The sequence below is a fragment of the Andrographis paniculata genome, unplaced genomic scaffold (genome assembly GCF_009805555.1).
Source record: "Andrographis paniculata isolate CXL003 unplaced genomic scaffold, ASM980555v1 Contig71END, whole genome shotgun sequence".
NCBI classification, from domain to species: domain Eukaryota; kingdom Viridiplantae; phylum Streptophyta; class Magnoliopsida; order Lamiales; family Acanthaceae; genus Andrographis; species Andrographis paniculata.
In genome coordinates this window covers 6,128,672-6,148,327 of record NW_026137608.1, presented here as the reverse complement: position 1 = coordinate 6,148,327, position 19,656 = coordinate 6,128,672, and the positions used below count along the sequence as shown (strand labels likewise).

The window sequence follows — 19,656 nt, the reverse complement described above, 5'->3', positions numbered from 1 at the left end:
ATTTTTATTTATTTTATTACACAAAAATATAATTTTACATTCAAAACATCACATCAACGCGTATTTATATCACATCAAACAACTATTTCAATTCAAAATTTTACTATTCAAAATCAAAACCCAAAACTAAAACCTCACAAGTAAACACACACAAACTGTGGTTAATAATAAATATCCCGTCCGTCCCTTAACAATTTATTTATTTTTTCATTTTTGGTCCGTCCTATAACAAAGTATTTATTTTTTTGTTTTTAGTAATTACACTATCTACTTAACATTACAAATATCCTTCCAATTTATAATATATTACACAAATGTCATTACCTTTATATCATATCATGTAATACTAATAGAATTAATTTAATTTTTTTATTTTTATTTCTATTTTATTTCAATATAATATTAATATTTTTAAATTTTGTAATAAAAAAATAAATAAATATATAGATATTAAAAGGAGAAAATATACGGTGCCTTTAATTATTATCCTACATTTAGTGTGGATGTCATAAAAAGAAGTTTAAGTTGGCGTTATCCAATAAATAACACTGAAAAAGACTGTCTCAAATCAGCTTTCATTTTAATGTTGTAACATCATTAAACTACACTACATTGAAAGCGATTCTTCCTTTACAATACTTACTTACATTTTTAATTAATTTAATAATTTCCCAATATACTTAATCATTAATTAATGAGAGACATATATATATATATATATACACACACATAAATTAAGTCTTAAAATCACATATTAATCCAACATAAGCTTGGTTGCAGGAACAAGCGTAACAATGCCTCTCATCAAGCTAAGCTGACAATAAAGAGGTTAAATAAATTAATCATAACTCGACCCGTTTATTATATTGTCGAGTTTATATTGACTCATATGCAAAATTAAGTCGAAATTTTTCATTCAAATTCACTCATTTTTTGTCATTTAGTTTATGTTGTTTTTAGTGTAATATGCACAGTAAATTAGATTAGATTAATATGTGGACTAATTATATAATCATAATTATTTTACATATATAATAAATATATTAATTAATATTAATATAGTATTTAATTGTTGAGAGACTCAACCTTAACCCGACATATTTATTATCATATTGAATTAGTGTCAATCCGTATATATAATCAGGTTAAAGTCCTTGACCAAAATACAATTATTTGGTGTCGGATCAGTTTTTATCGGCTCTAACCTCCCATACTTTTAAATTTTTTTCATTAATTTCTAAAATAGAATATATAAAAAAAGGGAAAGTAATTTATAAAAATGAAAAATTTATGCTATTTATCCAAAATTATTAAAAATTAAAATTAAAATTAAAATCTAGCATTTTCAAAGCCATGCAAGTCGCTCACCCTATTCATCGACTTCTTCATCTGAGCCACTTTAGCCAGCTTCTCGGCGGCTCTCCAAGCCGAGGTCGGCGTGAGCGGCTCCCCATTTTCGTCCACCAACACCCCAACTTCTCGCTCCTCCGCCGGCGCTCTCCGCCGCGCCGCCACCTCCTGCTCGTACTGCCGCCGCCACAGCACCTCCCTCATCTCCGCCTCTAACCCTTTCACGCACTCAGCCGCCGCCGCTGACTTCCACTGCAGCAGCAAGGCTCGAGCCGAGGCGAGCAGCTGCATGGCGCTGGACAGCTCGTTGTGCTCGATCAATCGGCGCGACTCGGCTACGGCTCGGACCGTCACAAAAGCGTTTCTCAACCGTTCGATCCTCGGAAGCCCAGATCGGACGGTCTGCGGACTCGGGACGAGCAGGGCTTGGTTTTGACCGTAGATCGGCTCTTGAGTGGCCGGATCCTTGTAACAGCATCGAACTGAAAGGACGTGGTGCGACCCGACCCGTGTGTTCGGGACCCGGATTTCTAACAAGAGCTCCTTTTCTTCCTCGGCGTAGAGATCGCCGAGACGGGCACAACCCGACCCGAGAACTTCGGGTCGTTCGTTGTATGTATAAACTGCTGTAATCTCGGCGGGGTCCGACCCGGGTCCGAATCCTATCTGGACCCTCAGATCCTGGACGACGACGCTGAGTAATCCGCCTACGCATTTCGAGAAAGCGTCTTCGGCCGGGTCGCGGCCGAAACCGGAGGTGTGAACCGGAATCTCGACGTGGGAGAACCGGGTTGAGGACACGTGGGACGGACCGGTGGTGGTTCGCTGTGCGGTTCCGGTTCTGTTGTTCGGTGGGACGGCGTCGTTTTGGCCATCTGAGAGGAGTATAATACTGGCGACTGGGTTTCTCTCGCGCCGTTCTTCCAGAACCTTCGTGGCTTGCTTTAGAGCTTCAGCCATGCTGGAGCCTTGGCTGCACGAGAGCCGGTCGATGATGCGCCGAGCCAGGCGCTGGCCGTTTGTCGTCATTCGCCGGAGGGGGAGCAGTCTCGTCGTAGCCGCCGCGAACGCCACGATGGAGAGGCGGTCGGCGGCGCCGAGGGAGGAAATGACGAGGCGCATGGCTCGCTTGAGCATTTCCAGCTTCACGCCGGTCATGCTACCACTGACGTCGAGGACGGTGACGAGGTCGATCGGCGCGCGCCGCGCCGCATCACGTGCGTGCGGCGGCGGAGGCGCCGGCGCCTTGACCTTCAAAACGACGACGTACGTACCGTGAGTGCGGCCCTGAGATATCACAGCAGCTTCGTGCAACAAACTGACTTCCACATCTCTGGAACTCCGGTGATTCGAGAAGGAAGAGTCGCTGCTTGAGATCGGATTTACGAAAAATCCTTGAAATTCTTCGACCTCTTCCTCATCTTCTTCATCCCGAGCTGCTTCAGGAATCGGAACAAACTTCGCACCAGATTTGGGGGTAACCAATGGCTCATCGTCAGCGTAGCTTTTCGAATCACAAAGTTTGGTGAGTTTAGGGCTGGAAACAGGAGTGCTTTTGCTCGGAGTGCCAGAATCCACCACGATAAGTTTCTCTTCTTCCGGTTGAGGATTTTTGCTCCGATTCTGCGTGTGGATTGCTAGCAATGGAACATCCTTCCAATTGGTGTTGCAGACAGGGCAGATTAGAGACCTTTGCTTTCTGACGTGAGAGGCGATACAGGGGAAATGGAAAGCGTGAGAACACTCAGCCGTGTAGATAGCCATTCCTTGACCTGTCTTCACGCTCTGCATACACACTCCACAGCTATTCTGCACAAACAAGGTAAACATGAAATCCTGAATCTAAATCGGAAAACGAATCGAACAATCTCCAATGCTTCTGCAACAATAATCAAAACTTACTCTGGACAGGCGGAGAGTGTTCTTCAGTATCGCGAACGGAGATCGAGGAGAAGACGGATTGGAGCCACCGAGACGAGACCTAGGGCTTTTATTCTGAGATTTAGGCGTGGTTCTTCGTTCAAAGTCAGGACTCACCACATCAACATTCTCTCCACCATCGCCACTCGCATTGGTCCTACACCGCAGTCGAGGAGTCGACGGAACGCTACCTCCGGCGAGCTTAAACCTCAGATTCCCTCCCTGCTGCTTCTCCGCCGCCGCCGAGTCTCCTCTCTCTCGTGAAACCGTATTGCAGAATGCTCTCCTCCATCCCGTCCCCATTTCTCAACCACAAAACCAATCTCTCCTCTCAAACACTACAAATAATCAAATTCAAAATCCACAGATCTGATCTGACGAAGCTCCCAAACAACAAAGCTGATTGATTGACAGAGAAACAGAAAAGAGAGTGTGTGTGATGGATTGATCGATTCTTCTTTTTGGAATCAAAATCCCTAGAAAAGGAACTTTTTATTGCTTCATCCAAACAGGGCCTTACAGAATCGCCTGCTTGCCTTATCCTGCAGGTCTCTATACTCAAAACTGCTACTACACAATTTCTTCTTCCTCCACGTTCACAGATTATATATACTACATGTATCCTGTACTAGCCATACTTATATTTATTTATTTATTATTATTATTATTATTGTTATTATAATATAACTGCCGGGTGTATTTGATTGAGGATTTGATTTTAAATTTACCATTCTTTTCTTCTCAAATATCAAATTAAATATGTATTTTTTATTTTTATATTATAGTAAAAATTAATTTTATATTTAAAATATACATCAATACTTATTTATATCAAATCGTATAACTATTAAATTTAAAATTTTTACTGTTCAAATACCAACTTAAAATCCAAAGAAATTATTTATTTATTACAAAAATGAAGCCACAAATTACGAGAAAAAAGTACCACAATCTATTTTAATTTATTTATTTTTGTGGGAGTCCAAATAAGAATTATTTATTATTTATTTTATTTATGGTTATAACGCTAGTAGTAATAGTAGGCTCTCGCGGTTGTTACTGTTGACTATGGGGCTCCAGTTTTCAAAGCAGTCCCGGCTTGGAGGTCCCGGGAGCGGCTGAGGGCAAAGGATAGAATAGTCAATTCACATGGGGAAATCTTGATGTCAGCGGAATCCAACCTGGCAAGATCTCAGGCACTCTTAATTACCATATATCACTGCAGAACTTTGTAACATATTAATTAATTCAAAATTAATGCCACCATTACTATTATTGCATCCACACTATTATTATTATATTATTATTATTATTATTTAAAACTATTATTTGTAAACAAAGAAAAAAAAAGAAAAAAAAAAGAAAAACATTGATCCAATCTCATCAGTTTACTAATTAACAAAATCATCAATTTACATAATAATAATAATAATAATAATACTAATAAAATTGTGTTCATGTGATGTCACCCTCTTCCAAATCCCACTAATAATGGAAAAGCTAGCTTTTCTTTCCCAATGCATGTCTTATTTTCTCACTTTATGCTGATTTATTTGTTTAAATTAAAATAAAATAATTCACTATTGACAGTCCTTGAAAAGTGTGACATTTAGGGATTCTACATTCGAGGGTAACAAATTTGTCAAACACCACCAATCTTAACCTAATCATTACATTTTATATATACATAAAAAAAATAATTTAATTTCCAAGAGTTGGGCCTCTTTTTAACCCTTCATTATATTCTTTAATTTTGTTGGTATTTTTGCCCTATGGTTAGGTTTTCTTAACTTCCACTCTTCTTGAGGATTGAAAATATTTTAGTTTATTTGAAATTTAGTTTAATTTAATTTTTTTTAATTATAATTATAATTTAATATTTTTTTAAAAAATAATATATTTTTATTTAAAATCATATATAATAAATAATATTTGTTTCGATTTAAAATTATAATCAAACACAACCCTGCTCTCCAATCAATTAGCAAATTTTTTCCATTATATACTACTTCCTCCGTCAATTTTCTATTGTCCTAAAGTATATTTACACAGTTTTTAGCTGATTATCTTTTTGTTATGAATGGACAAATTTGCCTTTAACTGTATGGTAGAGATTAAAAATAATAAATGAATAAAGGGTAAAACTGTAAAATTTGTGTTTAAAAAATAAAATAGGACAATAATTGCTGGACGTCCTAAATAGAAAAGTAGAATATTAGTTTGTGAACGGAGGGAGTATATTTGTCTGACTACAAAAATAAATATTTATTTTTGTTGCAAAGTCTAAAAAATAATTGTATTTTAATTGTACTAGCTAGTTAAAAGTAATGTAAATACATTTTTGTCTTTATTTTATTTTTTTAAAATAATGATGTAATGTAAAATATGAATATTTGAGTAAAAAAAAATATTTAATAAAATAATTATTTTGTAAACAATTAAAATAAAAAAATGTCTACTTCATGGAAAGAGTATTTCTTTGTAACTTTCACTCTCTCTCTCTATGTATACTCATTTTGCTTTAGATTAATATTTTTTTTTATTTAAATTCATTTGAACTCAATTTATTCAATTTTTAATTTTTTTAGCAATGATATTTTAAATAAAATAAAATCTTAAATATGTCATAAATTATTGCAATAATGTTATATGGATAAATTTATACTTTTGATCTCTCTATTGTACTATATAATAATAATACCAATAATCTAGAATTTACATAAAAAAAAAATACATAGATTTTTAACTAATACAGTAAATATTTCTTTCTTAGTGAATATTAAATCAAATTACTCTACAAATATAAATTACAAAACAATCACCAAGTTGTTTTTCTTGCTTTTCCTCTACGTTTCTTTTTCATCAAGTTAATAATTTTCCAAGTATGATTTGTACTATATATTATATTTAATCGTTCGTTCAATAAAATATTTATTTATTTTTTATAAATTTAATTAAAAAAATATTAGTATAATATATATATATATAATATTCTCTCCGTTCAATTAAAAAGTAAATATTTCATTAAATACTTTATTTTTTTCACAAATACCCTTATTTTATATCACATCATTACTTTTACACAAAAAATGAAAGGGCAAAAATATTATTACACTACTTTTAACTACCTACTATAATTAAAATACTATTATTTTTTAAACACTATGCAAAAATAAACGTTTAATTTATGTGTGGACGGAGGAAGTATTTTGTAAGAATATACTTACTATTTTATTTGTCTCCAAAAAATATGTTCCTACCTTTTTAGTATGGATTTTGATTAAAAAAAAAAAAAAAAATTGTTCACTTTTGATTACTTTTTACTCATCCTGATAAAATATAAAAAATAAAAATATTTTTAAGAAACAGATAAAAAAAAAAACCACATTTTAAAAAAATTGATGGAGTATTAAATAAAATATTCTTTAAAAATACCACGAATGTATTATATAACAAGACAGTGATGCGGTAATTTTGCAATTGACTGTCTTTTTAATTACATATAATATTTATTTTCTTTTTCAAAATGTTATACTTCCTTCGTTCTATGAGTAGATATTCATTTGTTTTTTATACGTAATTTTAAAAATATTAGTATTATATTAAAATGTAGTAGGAATAAAGTAAAAATAACTAAAATAACCTTATGAGTATGTGTGATATAAGGGTAATGACATTTGTGTAATACTCCCTCCGTCCCAGATACCATGTCCACGTTGCCGTTTTTGTCCGTCCCACATACCATGTCACTTTCCTTTTTTGGAAAATGATACACACTTTAATCTCATTTTAAATTTTAATTTTTTTTTTATTTTAATTAAACTAATTAGTTATCTTAATCTTAATTTATAATATTATATGATAATTATTTTCACTAATACATTATTAATTATCTACTAATTACACCCCTCGTAAAATACCGTGTCTACAGTGTAGCAGACACGGTATCTGGGATGGAGAGAGTAAGTTGTAAGGGTATTTGTAATGTTAAGTACAGTTAAAAAAAAAGAAATGAATATTTTGTTATAGGATGGACTAAAATGAAAAAATGGATACTTTTGTTAGGGGACGGAGGGAGTATATTTCTTTTGTCCATTCACAGAGCAGCTATATCTTCATTTCAGATTATCCAATTATAAAATAATTATTTTATTTTCTTAGTAATTATGCACCATATTTTTTTTTTTCTTATAAATAACGATATTTTACCATCGCATCATTATTTTTACATTAAAATTTTAAGATAAAAATATTTTTAATTATCTATTATAATTAAAATATTATTATTTTTTAAAATCCGCTCGAAAAATAAATGTATATTTTTAAATTTGACATAAGGCGTATAATTTTTTAAACTTCCATTATTTTTCAATATCTGTATAGTAATTATTAAAATATATTCTAAAAAATTTTTGAATTGTATATATTGATAAATAAAATAAAAAAGTATAGTTGCATATAATTTCCTAGTTAAATAATTTCAATAATTGGTTTTATACTTAATTTAATTGTTGAGATATGGTTGAATATTATTGAATTGTAGTAAGTATATTTTAACTAACTAACCAAATCTTGTATGTATATCAAATTTAAAAAATAATTTACTTTTTATTTTATTATTCACATAATATTGAATTTATAAATGGTTCTATTATTGGAGTAATAAAAAGTTAGGTTGACACTATTTGTTAATAACAACAATATCATTCATGGGATCGAGAACAACTTGAATTGAGAGGTTTGTGGCTTGAAGATCCATGGACTTCAACACCAGATAAATCTACACCGTTGATGATGTAGACTCCACGAAAATACACGGCATTGATCAATCCGGTCCAAGGCCCTGGAGCTCCCAAGAGATCTAATTGCTACAACAGTGATCTGATTGCTAGCTACCTATACCTTCAGAGTAGCACTTTTTGTAAATTTAAAAAGTACTCGATTATTTATTTTTAATTTAAACAATACATTCTTAATAGTATAGATAATATTTTTTATTTTTTATTTTTATCCTACATAAATTTTATTATTTTCTAAGAAAAATAAAAATAAAATTAATTTTTTTTTGAGAAGAGCAAATTATTAAACATAAATAAATGTATTAATTTTTAAACTAAAAAAAAAATACATTTTGGGAGGAGGGGGCTTGGTCTGGTGCCCCTAGCCCCCACTTAATTCTATCATTGACTCAAATGTATATATACAATTTATATATTATTACAAATTAAAAATGTTATTATTGTTAAATAAATAATAATATTATAATATTTATAAGTATATATAAGGCTTGAATGGTATTAAATATATGTATATATATCTTAACGTATATATGTATACGTATATATAATATATTTATTGTAAAGAGAATAATACTCTCTCCCCGTCCGTTTTGAAAGTTTACATTTATCTTTTCCGTCATTGTATTTAATATGTAAAAAATAAATATAAAAAGAGGAACATGTAAAAAGTAAATGTAAACCTTTAAGGTGGACGGAGGGAGTATTACTAAAGATAATGAGAGAAGTGAGATTAGGAAAGATGGTGTGTTTTGAGGGTGTGTTTGTTTGGGAGTTTGGATTTTGATTTGGGATTTGAATAGTAAAAATTTTGAATTTGAATAGTCGTATGATGTGATATAAATAGGTGTTGATGTGATATTTTGAATGTAAAATTGATTTTTAGTATAATATAAAAAAATAAAAAATAGGTGTTTGATTTGATATTTTTGGGAGGAAAAAAATAAAATGAATAGTGAGATTAAAATCCAATCCCCAAACAAACACACCCGTAATGTAATAGCAACAATATTCTATGGATAAAAAATTAACCACCAAGGCATTCATAATGATGAGACAGTGTGTGAATATGTATACTACGTTGACAACAATTATCAGTATTTAAATTATTTATTTTTTTAGGGATAAATTTAATTTTTATCTTTTATATGGCACTATTTAAATATAAAATACTAATTACAAAATCTACGCATATAAAGTAAACAAATAGATACATAAGGGGTACTTTAAAATTTGATTTTATTGTACAGATGGCTTGAAAATCGATCCTTTTAATTATAGTAAGATTAAAAGTTATTGAAAATTTTGAAAGTTAAATAAAATTATTTTAATTGAGGATTTTGTGAAGTAATTTTTAATCTATTTTGACTAAAATTTGTCTAATTGTAAATTATAATGGTAGGCATTAAAAATTAAATCTCTAAATTAAATTAAATATCATATATTTTGGAAGAAAATAAAATTACAATAAAATAAATATATGGTATTTAATTATGTTGTTAATTTTTGTACAATAAATATTAACCATTAATGGAAAACGGTATCCGATGAAAAATGAAGGATTCTAAAATCTTCCTATCGGCCAATCAGGATGCGCCACGTGACATCACTTAAAAAGAAAGCCAAGGCCACCCTCCCCTATAAATAAGAGTCTTGGCCAATTCATTACACACCGAAGTTCATTTGAAGATTCGTACAAGGGTAAGTCTTTCTAAATTCTCTGCAATGTTCTTCATTGTTCTTCGTGTCCTTCGAAGCTTTCTTCATTGAAAAGTCATCGATTTGGACAAATGACCCAATATTGGTTGACAAATCAATGAAGTTAACGTTATTCGTCGTATGTCCGAGTCGGATGAAGGATCAAAGCTCTCAGAGCCATTAAGGAATCCATCAAAGCTAAGAAAAGTCTCTAAAGTCGTTCCTAAAGCTTCAAGATATTCATCGCGTTCTTCATCAAAAGCGCAAATTCGGCCCTCTTCGATTCAAAGGTCAAAGAGACACGTCGTCAAAAGCGTTATTGAGCACCAAATCTATCTCGTCAAAGATTAAATTCCGTCGGATCATCCAAATGATACATCAATCCGAAGTTGACGATCAAAATCGCCAACATGGATACCAAAGTCTTCCAAAAGTCGGCAAAGCTAAACGGAAGACCAAATCCCTTCGGATCAAAGAAGCCATCCAAATCCAAATTGGAAAAACGAATCGTTCCGAAAAGAGAATCAAATGATCAAAATAGAGAATAGGACAGCATATATTTAAATTACATATAATTTGTTCGATTTTGTATTTATAAAAACATAATATTTTTTTTTTTTTGTTTACAATAATAGGTAGAGAATTGGTTCGATTACCTATCTTGTTATATGAACAAAATTGTATAATTCAACAAATGTTTATAGGATTTAATAAATAAATATTTAACAAGTTTATGCTAATGCATCAGTCAATGATTTTAAAAAAATTTCCTATATTTTCATGTAAACGAAATAAATATTTAAAAGAATGAAACTTTAATAATTCAATAATAAAGAAAAGAATGGTAACAGCAAATAGACGAAAATAGCTAAATAGACTTAGAATTACAAGAAGAAAACCCCAAGAATAACAAATAAATTTAAATAAAGAATTATTGAAAAGTTGACTAGTGCTTTTATTTTCATATGGCTGCCTTATAAATGTGTGTTTGAACAACATATATAAATAGTATAATAAAATAAAATAAAATATAAAATTGTAGTAATAATTAGGATATTATACAGTTCGTTCACTTGAATATTATAAATATTATTTTTAAAAATACAATATATACACACATTAATGTATATATAATATTCATATTTTATTCACTAAAAAAAATTAATATAAAATACTACTATATTATTAATACAATTATCTGTACCTAATATAAAAAAAATAAAAAATATATATATATATATATATAATAGGTGTAGCTAAATGTCCCACATTTAATGGGAAGTGTCTTTGCCTTAAAGGCCTTTTGGGGACCTCAGTCATCTTGCCTCCATTAAAATACAATATATATATATATATATTATATACGTTAAATGTTAACGGTATTGTTTGATATTTTGATATTTGAATTCAATATTACATTCGTCTCATAAAATTGGTAATATTTATTTTTTGTACGTAAATTTTTTAATATTAATATTATATTGATTTATAGTGAAAATAATAAAAATGCCCTTATTAGATTGTATAATATAAAAGTAACGATATTTGTGTAATATAGTGAAAATTGTAAAAGTATTAATTATGTTAGGTAAGTAGTACAATTACTAAATTAAAAACTAGTACCATTGTTTTTAAATCGACAAAAATATAAAATAGTATCGTTCTAATGGACATAAAAAATATTATTATTTGTTGTCGTTTAAAATTTATTCTAAAATATTTTTCTATTTCAGATTGTTTTTTATATATCTAACGAATTTAATTCATTTTAACGGCTCTATATTTTGAGATAAAATCTAAATTGGGGCAAGACATGTGTAGTGTCTTTTTCTCACAAAAGTATGATGAGAAAAAAGGGTCCTATTTTTTTGAATGTGCCCATATGACATGATACCTTTGACCATCTTAGATTATTACAATACCAAACAATCATACCTATCATGTTTTATTCTATTTTCTCACTCTAAGTCTCTCTCTCTCTCTCTCTCTCTCTCATATATTCGAACATTCCAAATAGAAACCCCCACAAATATTCATTCACCTATTCACATCCCAATTTTGGATTTTCTTTCTTGGAAAATTTGATCATTTGATCCATGCCATGTTCTTGTTTTTGGACTTAATTATTTCGAAGAAAATAAAAATAAAAATATATATAGGATTTCGTAGAAAGGGGGCCGTGCTGAGAAAATTGGATCGGGGGGCCATTTTGTAACCCGGCCCCATCTCAACTCGTTGTTTTGTCGGGGGCATTGAAATTTTAATAACGTTTATAGAATTTTTAATTTTATTCGGTTGCTTAAAGTTGCGAATGCGTACAATAATTGATTTTAATTATGACCCCATCGAATGAATTTTCATTTGATGTAACATAATTCCTAATTGTGAATGGTCGTGAAATAGCTTTGACTTGTTCTTATTATAGTGTTTTTATAAATAATTCCAATATAATTCGATTTTTATTTAAATAGGGAGTATATTTTATTCAAGATTTTATAAGTTGAACAATAGCCATTTTAATTTGAAACTAAAATCAAATAAACTCTTTAGGATGTAACTCAATTTAATTATAGTAAAAAAAAATAAAATTACAAACTTTTTTTATATTGTTCAATTAATTAAATATGTGTTACGTTTATAAATATTTTATTTAACTCAAGGTGTTATTTATTAATTATAACAATTAGTTGAAACTACATTTAAAATATTCTATAAACAATTCTATTAGATTTGAATAATTATGGGTTGGCTTCCGATCTATAATAATTAATTGGTCATGCAGAAATAATTAGATAAATATATATATATATATATATATTCTATAGCAGAGAAATAATTAATTAAAGAAAATAAATAAATATGTAGAAACTGATCAGGCCTCATAAATCCCTAATTTGACTCATTTAAATAAAATAGTTGAAATTTTATTTATGTAATAACAATTGACACAACACACACACATATATATATATATATATTGGTAAAATTTATTAAATTAAAATATATTTAAATATAAATCAATTTAATTAATTATACATCATATAACATTATATTTTTATTTAATACATTAAATATAAAATTACTATTTTATTTAGAATATAATATCAAATACTTAATTTTACTACTCTGAAATTACAAATCGCAAATATAAAACTCAATCAAGCACCACGGTAATCAATGTTATAATAATAAAAAAAAGTACTCCTTCCGTTCCGGTGAGAGAGTAGCGTTTGCTTTTTGTACGTAGATTTTTGAATATTATGATTATATTAAATTGTAGTAAAAAAAGACAAAAATACCTCTATCAGTATAGTGTAATATAAAAGTAATGACATTTGTGTAATATATTGTAAATTGTAAGGATATTTATTATGTTAGGTAAATAGTACAATTACTAAATTAGGAAATGGTACCTTATTTTGAAACGGACGAAAATGAAAAATGACAACCTTTCAATGGGACATAGGGAGTATGATTTATTTATTTATTTATCTATGTGCCCTAATTTGACTCATTTAAGTAAAATAGTTGAAATATTTTGCTTTATTTATGTAATAACAACTAACATATTTCTATTTTTTATAAAATTTATTAAATTAAAATATACTTAACAAATATAAATCAATATAATTAACTACATAATATATAATATTATATTTTTTTTATTTAAGATATTAAATATAAAAATACTATTTTATTTAGAATATAATATCAAATACTCCCTCCGTCCCAATACAATAATCTTGTTTACCATTTTTGTCCGTTTCAAAACAATAGTTTCATTTCCATAAATAATCATATCACTATAAAGCTACTCTTACTTTTTCATTATTATTACACAATTGCCACTACTGTTTACACTAGTATACTAACAAAGACAAAAAAAATCTTTTACCCGTATTTTTTACCTACTGTTAATATAATATCAATATTTTTTAAATCTCTTGCCAAACACAAACCAGACTAGTTCTTGGACGGAGAGACTATTATTTTTACTATTCCAAAATTATAAATCCCAAATCCAAACCCAATCAAGCACTAATGGTTATCAATGTTATAATAAAAAAATTATTTATTTATTTATTTATTTATCTGTGTAATTCGAAATATAGAGTTAAATAATAATTAACTAGAAAAGCCAAGATTAGCAGAATGATTAACAAGTGCACAGTTGTTATTAAATTAATGGGAGGAATCACATGCACGCGACAATTAAAAAAAATAATAATAAAATCAAGGTATTACTGAAAAAAAAAAAAAAAAAGTTAAAATATAAAAATAATATTTAATCAAAGTACCGGAAATTAAAAATATTTTAAATAAGAATAGTAGTTGAGATGCTTGTTATGTAAAGGCCACATGAGATGAACTAATAACTACTCTTTGATAATTATTTATTCCCTAATTTTTTTTGACTTGTTTGGATTTGATTTAAAATTGATTTGAAATAAAATATTAATTTAAATTTTTGTTTAAATATTAATTTGATGTAAAATATTGCATTTTTATTAAAATAGTGCAATATAATAAGATTGATTTGAGTTTGAAATGAAAAAATAACAAATTCATAGGTGCAAAATTCTCTAATTTATATCTTTTTTTTTCAATCTATAGAAAAAATTATTTTGCATATTTTCAATTTTTTTACCATTGACCATAATATGCTTTACCTATATGAGATTTTATTTATTTTATTTATTGATTTAAAATAAAATATTAATTTAAATTTTTATTTAAATAGTACATTAGTATCATTAAAAAAATCATTTGTAATTGAATTTTTTTTATACATGAGACGATTGGTGCTAAAATAAACTAACCAAGTCACATGTTAATATTTAGCTACAACTTGGACTTAATATAGAATTTAATATTTATTTTAAAATTTAAATTCATTTTATTAATATTTGATATTAGAAATTAACATGTAGGTGATTTATATGTGACAATATTCTACTATTAATTAGATGATATTTTCAATAACTAAATATTTAATATAAAATTATTTATATGTAAACTTAATTAAATAAAAATATACTTATTTATTTTTTGAAAGAGGAGTTGAGGGGTGGTTGTAAGCATTTATAAGGGTATGAGGCTTACTTATATTTGGATTTGTTCAATGATTAAATAATTTTTACATTATAAATTAGAAAATTCCGAAACTATAATAAGATTTACAAAATTTATGAAATGAAAATAAAATAAGATTCTTTTTCAACAATTCTGTATAAAATATATATATTTTTTGAAAAATATAATTTTAAATAACCATTTAAACCAAAATATAATCAAGGCACTAAATAATGAATGGATGAGAGAATAATGGCAATGAATGTCTACAATAATGTGTATCATTATTGAGCTGCTGACTCCATTTATAATTATATATTTAGTAATTAAATGATGGCAAAATAATAATTTACCACAATTTTTATGAGATTTAATAATATATTTTTATAGAAAAAAATAAAAAGAAAAAAAAGGAAAAGAAAAAGAAAGAATTACCCAGTAAAGAAATTGAAAGAAAAATCTCAAAAGAGAACATTCCAAAGATATGTATTTACTAAGAAAGAAAATTAATGAGCAACATCAAACATTAGCATAGAGATGGAAATCACAACGCCAACAAATACAACAAGAACCCTCAACTCAACAAAATCATTCATACAAAGACACCACACCAATGGCGCTACGCTCGAAAACAACTCGATTTTGTCGAAGAGAGCGAATAAAACTACCATTGAAAACAACTCAATTTTGTCAAAGAGCGAGTGAAACTACGGGTAGAAGAAACGTGTGGATTTTCAGTAAATACTATTAACTAATCCTCATCCCTCAGCATCAAGAGAACCGCCGAATCAATCAAATGCAAGACGGTAGTCACCAAGGTAATAATAAGGATTCTATTTTACAGAAAACTAAAGCAACAATCAGACATGCGTACCACGGATTCATCTCCTTCTCGTCTTTGTCTTGGTGGCACGTGATTTGCACGCTTCATCAGGTGGCTTCCAGATGATATCATCGAGTTTTTCGCAGAAGTTCTTGTAGAACTGCAAGAAATTAAGGATGTGTTAGTTTGGAAGTTTAGATTTTGAGTTGAGATCTGAATAATAAACATTTTGAATTGGAAGGTTGTATATTAAGGTATTGATATGATGTTTTGAATGTAAAATTAATTTTTAGTATAATATAAACAAAATAGATATTTGATTTGATGTTTTTAGGGAAAAAGTTTAGTGAACAATAGAAATCCTACAAAATCCAGCAAACAAACACCCTAAGATAAAATGGCTCGTTGATTCATTGATCTTTTCATATTTAACTGAAGCAAAGAATTTGACATACTTCCAGGGGAGGTTGACATACGCATTATTTTTTTTTTTTTATACATTATAAAATCAACTGGCATGCTTCATTAGACTCTGATACCATATTATAAATTATGAAGTTAACCAACAAAGATTAAACGGTACCTTAAGATATTCCTCAGTTTCGCCGGCAGCTTTTTGAATGTCAACCATGATAAATGTGGGTGCAACTTGAAATATCTGTTCGGGCAGGTAGGATTATTTCCCGAGATGATGAAGAAAAGTGTAAAGGAAGATACGGCGCCAGAGATAAATTTACTACCTCCATAATTACAGAGAAATGTGAAGTTCTGTTTGCAGAAAGACCTTCGACTCTCATCTGAAAACAGTAATTCGAATATCATATGATGCAGCATTTGATTGGTTATTCCAAAGCATCAAGTGGATTAAAGTTTTTGGTTTTAACAAAAGCTTTACCTTGTAGTTACGGATGTGTGTTTTGAAACCCATTGATTGAGCAACAACTTCCATGCTCGAGAGAACCACTTTCGCCGGCTTTTGAGAAACAAATCTTGTCTGATGTGTCTGGGAGTCCTGTAATGCAAGGAAATTAGAACCTCGTTTAATGTCGAACAACCTGTTTGCAGCTTGAGGTGAAATTGCAGAAATTTTCACGGAAAAAAATTGGCACCGGGGACAAGCTCCATATCAACAGATTATGCATTGACTCGACTATACTACATACAAAAACACGATTACCTTTTTGCGATCAAACAATGAGGAAAGGTTGAGGCCTTGAGAGAGAATAATCAAATCGAACGCATTGAGAACCAGAGGCCTCATATCATCATTCCCACGTTGTTCGCTAGGTAAGTCTTCCTACATATAATATTGCACAGAAGCTCTAGAGATAAAAACTGAAATTTCGGGAAAAAGTTTAATAATAAAGTAAGAAAGCATCGGACAAACAGCTGCAATGTGTTTTACACGGTGCATTCGTCAAACAAGTCCAAAATTCCAAGAAAGCATAAATGTCCCACTGACCTCTGGATCATCAAAAGCAGCATTTACATCATCCAAATCGATGTCTTCAGTTTCGGCAAGCTTTACAGGATTATAGTTCTTTTTAAACCACTCATCATTTCTGATATCTTCTATCCGAATCCGCTGCAAATGTTCCCACAGCAGGTCACAATTTAGCAATTAAAAAGTACTATGATGTAAAAGCACTTAGGCTTCCATGGTGAACATGAGAACATTAAACAGGCCCAAAAGCTTTGTTCAGTTTCAAAATTCTGCCAAGATGGCCGAGTTCCTAAACAAAATGTGAAACTTTATTGACAATCTCTTCAAAATAACTCCTAAATTATCTTTAAACATCAAGTTGTATAAAAAATTATAAAATAAAATAATAGTAATATGCTAATAATTAAACAAACAGTCTTAACATAGCAGAATTGCATTCGGATTATGTGCATACAGTAACTACAGGTAATCTGAGAATGACAATGAGATCACTGTATATAACTGGCACATAAAACCCGCTAAACTATGGAGCATCATTATCCTCTCCAAGAACAGGTACTTACTGTTTCAGGGTTAGGGTCCAAAATTCTTCGGATCAAGGATTTCGCCCCAACAGGGAACCAAGATGGGCAAGAAAAATCAGCATTCTCAATCTGTAGAAGATGTTTAAATAAGTCACAAGATTACACCTATACTTCTATCATACAATTTGATATAACATTGCAATTCCGCAATAGTTATGCATGCTACCCATTAAAAAATTAACAAAAACCATATATTACGGTTGGATACCTTTCCGTACAAGGTCGTCAGATCAATCTCATCGAATGGCAAGTAACCAGCCATCAGCACATAAAGGATGACCCCACATGACCAGATATCCGCCAAAGCACCATGGTAGCCTTTATGGCTAAGAACCTACAATTTCAGAAATATAAGTTCATTTGATTCTTCGAGATGAAAATCAGTGAGAAAGATCTGTAACAGTTACCTCCGGTGCGACATAATTAGGAGTTCCACAAGTTGTTTTGAGAAGGCTAACTCCCTATGCACATTAATCGTCATTAGCATCATCATGTTACAAATTTGATTATGGAGAAGTATAATCAGGTCTTACTTCAGGAGGGAATGCACTGAGCCCAAAGTCGGAGATTTTTAGATTCCCTTGAGAATCAAGTAAGAGATTTTCAGGCTGCAAGAAGTAAAAGAAAGTAAATATCATTGTTTGGAAAAGAGTTAAAAAAGATTTTCTTCTTCTTTGCCAAAAGAAAACACCTTTAAATCCCTGTGATATACTCCCTTACTGTGGCAATAGTCCACACCATCTATGAGCTGCTGGAAGTATCTTCTTGATTCGGATTCGCTAAGTCGGCCATGGTGAACCTGCAAGTGTAATTCATGTGTTTCACAAAGCTAACTATTGTAGCCTTCAGAATATTCCTGAATAATGTTTCAGGAAACTCACTATTTTATCGAACAATTCGCCACCTGTGATGAATTCCAATATGATGTAGATTTTCGTTCGGCTTGCTATAACCTGATTTGGAAATTCGAGCATGACGAATATGAATTAAACAGTACAGGATAAACACCATTAACAAAGAGTCTTTGCTCTTGCTTTTGCATTTTTACAGAGCACATTAATATCAGTCAAGTTTTTCATCCTCACCTCGTGTAAACGAACAACATACGGATGTCGAACACGCTTCATTATAGATATCTCCATCTTTATCTGCAAGAAAAAATGGAAGAACATTGAATCCATTGAATTATGAACCGCCATAAGAACTCTATCAGAAATTTTTGCATATTCCACCTTTCTTCCAGCACAGAAATTACACAATTCATCTCAACTATAGATCCTACCAATCTCAAAATCAACTTACTGTAGTAGAAGCACAAAATCTTGGGTGATTTCCAGAATCTAGTTACTAATTTTCACAAAAATTTCAAATCAGATAGCAATCGCACCTGATCGACCATCTTGTGCTTGATAATGGTGGACCGGTCGAGGACTTTCATGGCGACACTCTCTCCAGTCTCCGTGTTCTGAGCAAACTTTACTTTCGCAAATGTTCCTTCCCCTATCGTCCTCCCCACCTCATACTTCCCCACCTTCCGCACCACCATTTTTTGCCCTCCGCACTTAACGAATCAAATCGACGGTAGCATGCTCTCGAGCACACCCTAGAGTTTGCTGATCTTACTCAACTTCCCGACACCAATTAGACATTTAAGAGGTGTTCAACAACTAAAGAATTCTTCGGATTATGGGAAGCACGACCAGTGCCAAATCGGGGACGAAAACTTCAACAAGTGCACCGAATCGCACAAAAACATTAAAATAACCCAAAAAATTGGGGGAATTCGCAGAAAGCAGGGAGGATTAGGTTTGGTAAAGTAGAAAGGGACTAAAGCTGAAGTGAAATTCGCACTGTTTATTGCAATACAACTTTTTGACAAATTTGATCAGTCCTTTTTCTTTCGTTCTTTCTTTCTTTCTTTCTTGATGGTGTGTATACCGTACCATCACTATTATTCTTTTTACATAC

The 19,656-nt window shown here is 30.4% G+C and overlaps 2 protein-coding genes across 2 annotated transcripts; both read right to left on the bottom strand.

The window, feature by feature from the left end:
* Nucleotides 1-1,241: 1,241 nt before the first annotated feature.
* On the bottom strand, nt 1,242-3,874 carry LOC127264675 (E3 ubiquitin-protein ligase WAV3-like). The gene is made up of 2 exons (XM_051294172.1): nt 3,253-3,874; nt 1,242-3,159 (listed from the first exon to the last, which is right to left on the bottom strand). Exons 1-2 carry the CDS (start codon nt 3,571-3,573, stop codon nt 1,330-1,332), a joined length of 2,151 nt encoding a protein of 716 aa, XP_051150129.1. The 5' UTR covers nt 3,574-3,874; the 3' UTR covers nt 1,242-1,329.
* Nucleotides 3,875-15,311: 11,437 nt separating this feature from the next.
* On the bottom strand, nt 15,312-19,656 carry LOC127265027 (CBL-interacting serine/threonine-protein kinase 8). Its single transcript, XM_051294677.1, has 14 exons — nt 19,076-19,656; nt 18,774-18,836; nt 18,570-18,641; nt 18,380-18,487; nt 18,222-18,296; nt 18,096-18,149; nt 17,897-18,022; nt 17,668-17,757; nt 17,123-17,245; nt 16,838-16,957; nt 16,556-16,672; nt 16,401-16,457; nt 16,244-16,318; nt 15,312-15,820 (listed from the first exon to the last, which is right to left on the bottom strand). The coding sequence occupies exons 1-14, from the start codon at nt 19,232-19,234 to the stop codon at nt 15,719-15,721; spliced, it is 1,341 nt and encodes a 446-aa protein (XP_051150634.1). The 5' UTR covers nt 19,235-19,656; the 3' UTR covers nt 15,312-15,718.